The sequence below is a fragment of the Pristis pectinata genome, chromosome 39 (genome assembly GCF_009764475.1).
Source record: "Pristis pectinata isolate sPriPec2 chromosome 39, sPriPec2.1.pri, whole genome shotgun sequence".
Lineage (NCBI taxonomy): Eukaryota > Metazoa > Chordata > Chondrichthyes > Rhinopristiformes > Pristidae > Pristis > Pristis pectinata.
This window is the reverse complement of record NC_067442.1, coordinates 10,020,524-10,027,269: the sequence shown is the minus strand read 5'-3', so window position 1 is coordinate 10,027,269 and position 6,746 is coordinate 10,020,524. Positions and strand designations below refer to the sequence as shown.

The 6,746-nt window shown below is 44.0% G+C and overlaps 1 protein-coding gene across 1 annotated transcript; it reads right to left on the bottom strand.

Annotated features, from left to right (window-relative positions):
* Nucleotides 1–1,835: 1,835 nt before the first annotated feature.
* Nucleotides 1,836–6,154, bottom strand: LOC127587193 (probable G-protein coupled receptor 139). Its single transcript, XM_052045387.1, has 3 exons — nucleotides 6,088–6,154; nucleotides 2,771–3,612; nucleotides 1,836–1,994 (listed from the first exon to the last, which is right to left on the bottom strand). The coding sequence occupies exons 1-3, from the start codon at nucleotides 6,152–6,154 to the stop codon at nucleotides 1,836–1,838; spliced, it is 1,068 nt and encodes a 355-aa protein (XP_051901347.1).
* Between the last annotated feature and the right edge of the window lie 592 nt (nucleotides 6,155–6,746).

Here is a 6,746-nt window from a genome sequence, read left to right as displayed (position 1 = left end):
AATAATTCAGGAGACCAACAACTGCAGAACTGACTCGGAAAGGATCTCATCATAACGAACAAGTTCTTCTGGAGTGGATAATAACTGCATGGTTTTAATGAGCGTTGGAGGTTGCGATATTAACTAAACGTGTAACAAAATGTTAAACCAGTTTTTTTTGTGCTGCGTAGTGAATCTTGAGTTGTTTGAACGAATCGACATGAATTTTTTTAATGACTTGGATGAGGGGTAGAAGAGTGCGTTGGCAAGTTTGCAGGAGACACAAAGGTTTGTGGTGGTGTGGATTGTGTAGAACATTGCCGAGGATTGCAGAGGGACATCGATAGGATGCAGAGCTGGGCTGAGAATTGGCAGATGGAGTTCAATCCGCAGAAGTATGAGTTGGTACGCTTTGGAAGGCAAACTCCAAGGCAGAGTACAAAGTTAATGGCAGGATTCTGGGTAGTGTGGAGGAGAAGAGGGACTGATAATCCATATCTATAGATCCCTGAAAGTTGCCTCACAGGTGGATAGGGTAGTTAAGAAAGCTTATGAGCGTTAAGTTTCGCTTGCGAGTTTAAGAGCCGCGAGTTAATAATGCAGCTCTATAAAACTCTGGTTGGACCACACTTGGAGTACTGTGTCCAGTTCTGTTCGCCTCATTATAGGAAGGATGTGGACGCGTTGGAAAGGGTGCAGAGTAGATTCACCAGGATGTTGCCTGGTTTGGAGAGTATGCATTATGTGGAGAGACTAAGGGAGCTAGGGAACTCTTTGGAGAGAAGGAAGGTGAGAGGAAACATGATAGAGGTGCACAAGATATTGAGGAATAGAGAGAGTGGACAGCCAGTGCCTATTACCCAGGGCACCAATGCTCAATACAATAAGGCATGGCTTTAAAGTAATGGGTGGTAAGTTCAATGGAGATATCATAGAAAGGTATTCTTATTACCCAGAGTGAGGTTGGGGCATGGAATGCGATGCCTAGGGCGGTGATGGTGGCAGGGTCATTGGTCAAATTCAAGAGAATACTAGATGCTTATGGAGGAATTCAAAGTAGAAGGATATGTGGTAGGAAGGGGTTAGATAGTCTTTGGCGAGGTTTAAAGGTCGGCACAACATTGTGGACCGAAGGGCCTGTATCGTGCTCTACTGTTTTATGTTCTCTGTTTTATGTAATAAAGTAGTTTCTTCGTATGGTCTGTCGTGCCCTGCATTTTATTGAGTTTAATTAGCAACATCTCGAATTACCCTCAGGAAAGTGGCGATAGTTGCGTCTCGACTCTTCATGTACTTTCTTTCATGGTGGTATGTCGAAGGGTCTTCCTGGAATTGGACCCAGTAACGATGAATTCATTGTTGTTTTTTTTCTTCGAAGACAGAATAGTCTGTTATTTGAAGGGGATCCTGCAGTAGATGAGGTTCTCGTGCAAGTTTCGTCTTTATACTGCTTGACGGTAGAGTCCTTCAGTTTGGATCGTACTTTTGCATCTTATCAACTGCAGAGCATTTCATAGATGCAAAACCTGTAACCATTATAACGTCTGGCGGTGTAGGGAAGGAATACATGTGGTGGTGGAAGGTTGTCAATCGTTTTGTCCTGGTCGTAGGAACTTCTCGAAACCCTCAATGTTGCACATCAAAGCCAGTGGAGATTATTATGTCACAACCCAGAGTTCTGCAATTGCAGCTGCTTGTCATAATTGAATCATGGTCTCGAATTCCCTTAATCGTTCTTGCAGACAATTCATTTGAGCCAAGACCGTCCAGCTGAGTCTCGGATAAATTCTGAGCCCGCGATATTGAATCTTGTGGTAACGGCAGTAGAAATGGAAAGAATCATCGAGAGGATGACGTCATATGTTCTGGTATTGATGTGTGAATGGAACCGACATCTCACACGAGAATTTTCCGTTGATGAGATTGAAAAGTCGAAGGTCAGGCAACAACGTCACAGTGAACGATGACAGAATTTGAAGGAGACCGAACGAGGCTGGGAGTCGAAGCGCTAACAACTGTGAAACAAGAAACATGGGCACAAAGAGCGCTTTTGCAGGAAAGGACAGCCAGCTTCTGCCTGCAGCAAAATATGTGAAGATCTGATTGCAGTAAACTGACCGACGTCCACCGAAGGAACTCATCAAATCGAAAGAGGAATTGGGACTGGAATATCCAGCGGCCAACTGTCAGGGAACTGCAGCTTAGAATTGCCATGCTCCCTTTGCTATTCAAGTAAACCAAGCAGATAAAAATGCAGTTTTAAAAGAAACAGATTTGATTCAAAGCCCATGAGCTCCCATCGTTCAAAGCAAAGGAAATTGGGTAGAAAAGGAAGGCAAATGAACGATTATCGGGGTTTGGAGGGTGATCCAGAGTCGGAATTCAGGAAGTGTTGTTTGAACATCGTCAGAGATGCCATGTTGAGTGTGAACGGTGTGGTTCACTCCATGGACTGTAGTTGAGTGACTGTGAGCCGTACATGTTGCACCTGTATCGGTAGCTTCGGGATTGCAGATGGAATATGAGTCATTCCGTGCATTTTGGTACTGTGTCTCCACCCTTGAAATAGCCAGACCAGGGTACTCAATTGGAAGGGTGAACTCTGTTCATATTTGCAGGCGAAGGAAGCTCGAACAGCAGAATGACTTATTCCTCCTGTTTTATATCTTTCCACGTATGTGCTCTGGTGCAACCGCGATAATTGTCATTGAAGTGGCTCATCGGCTCATGCGGAGGTTTTATTCAGGAACTAGCGTAATAAGGTGACTGGATATTTCACCACTCTCTTCACCTGCTGCCTGAACTTGGATTGAGTGGCCGCATAAATAAATGTGTTCATGCAGCAGCTGAGATTACTCAGCAAATATCCTACATCGTGAAATATCTCTTCAAAATCATTCCGATCTGCTGCAGTTCCTGTGATCTGATAATAGACGAATTCTACAACAAGTGTCAGCCACAGGAGGATGAAGCTTCCGGAGAGTGTGAGGAGTAAAACCACAGACTTTCTCCTGCTCTCCATCTCTGGGTCACTGCGGTTCTCCCCCTTGCTCTGACCCCTGAGCCCTTTACGGACACGACTAGCAACCAATATGTGTCTGACTGTCAGAGCGTTGAGCAATAGAATTACGGTGAAAGGGAGTAATGGAGTTAATACCATGTCGAACCAGTCAAACCCCACCCACCCGGGTTCTGTGTAAACACCGCTCATCGTTACACAGAACCACGGTACATTGTCGACGATCTCTCCAGGTTCCTTTATGAAGTAAAATGGTATATTTTTCACGAAGAGAAGAATTCCAGTGGTCGCCAGAATCGCAGTCGCATTTTCTCCGGTGCAATATTTGGTTTTCAGCTTCTGACAGCAAATGGCGACAAATCGATCAACAGTAAAATTGACGGTGAACCAGACTGAACAGTTTATGGCCACATAGGACAGTACATAAATAATCCTGCATACAGGGGTGATGTCCAAGAAACTCAAGGGAATATAATGCCCTCCAATGCGATACAAAATAATCTCAGTGACAATGACCAGTAGATCCGCCGCTGCCATGGCCACCAGGTATCGAGTGGTGCAGGACGAGAGGTCGCACTTTCCCCGGGACAGGATCACAATCGCCACTAAATTCGCTGGAGAAGGAGAACAGAAAACACATTGTAAACACATATACTTCGGGGCTGGGTCCAGAAATAATTTCATGGCGGAAACGTCAGGGAACGTGGAGTGGGGTCAGTGTTTACGACTTAAAAATATCGGAAACACTGTTCGAACTGCCTAAGCTCCCCTGTTCAGTGTAAAAGAGAGGGATAAAACAGCGCAGCAGCAGATGGGATAGTATGAACAACCTGTCGCTTGCAGGAACTCTGCCGACCCTGGCAATTAGCATGACCGTCTCTGATGCAAGCGGGTTCATAAATGTCAGTGGGGCCGCTGTTGTTTTCGGAACTTTGGAAAGTGGGGGAACGAAGAAAAGTGAGGGGAGAAGAGATGAAGTGCAACTAAAGCTTAGAATCCGACAGCAGACTGGTTGTGTTTCTGGGCTGGCACCACACTCAACACAATTCTACTGTGACAGCTACTTATAGTAACACAAGACAATTCCAAAAGATCCACTCCAATCTGTGGCCCATGCCGTATATTTCTACAGTAATAGACATTCCCAGAATACAGCTGCTTCATCAATTGTTGCATCCTGTTTCTGAATTCACCTTTGGACCACTGCACGGTCATCGTAGTACTGCCTCGATAGGTCTCTGGTAGAACAGCTTACTGTGTCGCCTTTGAAGACAGAAGAGGCATTTATTACACCTCCCACATTGTTTTGTTTCGGTTGACTGAATACTACAAGGTGCAGCAACAAAACTTTGAAACCCACAAAATAATATCACTGACATGGTATCTGCTTGAAATCCACCAGTCGGGCGTTTTGAAAATTTATTCAAATCATGGTAAATCAAACTCGTGGATACATTGGGAGAAATAGGAGCAATTGTAGGTCTTTAAAACCTTCCGGACATTTGGAAAGATCATGGCTGATCCACTAACTCCATGCTATACCACCCCCCCCCCCCCCCGCCATCTCCCTACATCTGTTAATGACCTCTGTACCTGGAAACCTCGAAAAATCCTTCTGACACATATTCAGGGAATTGCCCTCTGCGACCTTCTGTAATAGATATTTTCACCGTTTCACTGCGCTCTTGATTGGTTACAGTGGGACATAGATAGGATGCAAAACTGGGCTGAGAAGTGGTAGATGGAGATCAGCTCAGGTAAGTGTGAAATGGTTCATTTTGGTAGGACAAATATGATGCAGAATATAGTATTAACGGTAAGACTCTTGGTCCTGTGAAGGATCAGAGGGATCTTGGGGTCCATAGGACGCTGAGAGCAGCTGCACAGGTTGACTCTGTGGTTAAGAAGGCATACGGTTTATTGTCCTTCATCAACCGTGGAATTGAATTGAAGAGCCGAGAGGTAATGCTGCAGCTGTATAGGACCCTGGTCAGACGCCACTTGGAGTACTGTGCTCAATTCTGGTCGTCTCACTACAGGAAGGATGTGGAAGCCATAGAGAGCGTGTAGATGAGATTTACAAGGATGTTGCCTGGATTGGGGAGCATACCTTATGAGAACAGGTTGAGTGAACGCGGCCTTTTCTCCTTGGAGCGATGTAGAATGAGGGGGGACCTGATAGAGGTGTATAAGGTGATAAGAGGCATTGATCATGTGGATAGTCAGAGGCTTTTTCCCAGGGCTGAAATGGTTGCCACAAGAGGACACAGGTTTAAGGTGCATAGAGGGGATGTCAAGTGTAAGTTTTTTACACAGAGACTGGTGACTGCGTGGAATGTGTTGCTGGAAACGGTGGTGGAGGCGGAGACGGTAGGGTATCTTAAGAGTCTTTTGAATAGATACATGGAGCTTAGAAAAATAGAGGGCTACTGTTAAGCCTAGTAATTTCTGAGGTCGGGACATTTTCGGCACAGCTTTGTGGGCCGAAGGGCCTGAATTGTGCTGTAGGCTTTCTATGTTTCTATGTATAAACTCTTCTTCTCAGCTCTCAACGTCTTACGTTGGAAATCGAAACATTGCTTCCTGAACCACCCGGCCCGGGGAAGCATGTTGCTTACATACAACATGTTAATCTCTGTCATAATTTTGTACGTGTTTCCTCTCATTCTCCAAAACCGTTGTTCAGGTCGTATCGGCCTCAGTGTCTCTCCTCATACGGCAGTCCTGACTCCTAGGAACCCGTCTGGTTAACCATTGCTGCACAGCCTATCAATGATATGCATATCATTCCTTGCTGGAGGAATTCTATGCAGTCCGCTTCAGATGGCGCTTCATCCAATCACTGATAAACTGTGTTAAAACATGTTTTGCTCTTGTACATAAATCCTGTTTCTGTTTCTTATTTCTCTCCTTTCTCACAGCGACACATAGGTCCATGCCGTCAGCAAAATCAGATATGTTGAATTTGTTTCCCTCGTACAGTGAGGCAAACACACTTATCCTGGGGTAGACATTTTTTTGAAAAAGAGTTATATTCAGAATAAATTCAAACACGTACTTCTACAAGTAGAAATATTCCACGCACTTACCAGGAACTCCAATGACAGCAATGATGACGTACAATATTTTCTCCACACTGCGATATGTTGCCAGCATTTTATGTTGTTAATTATTATGTCCCCTCAACTGCCGACAATGACTCTGAATGAAATTTCAAGCCGAGAGCTTTTGTACCCTTGGAGATCTCCACGGGGTTAATGTGCTTTCTACACAGTAAACGGTAGACATTGTAGAAATGTGAACAAATAGATTACGTCAACCAGGTTAAATTCCTGCCGAGGTGGATTGTTTATTTCAAATATTCAATTAAAAAACTCCACCATCTGGATACCCGCAACACTTCTGGGTCCACTAATCGGAACCCCGCTTGCAGCGTTTAATCACGTAATCTAAATTTATTTATACAGATCAGCCAGAGGGCCTAACTCCAGATTTCTTTTTTTTTTCAATCTTGTTAATAAATTTCAAATTCATACACGAAACAACCGTGATTATACACATGGTACGGGGAGATCGGGATTACAATAGTAAAAGTTGACATATACAAACACAAGGAGTGAAATATATAATCGGAACCTCCCAATCTCTTACGAAGTGAACATCATAAAAAATAATTTGAAAAGAAATTTGATTCTATGAAAAGAGAATACCAACATTAAAAAAAAATAAACAAAAGCAAACCAAAAAC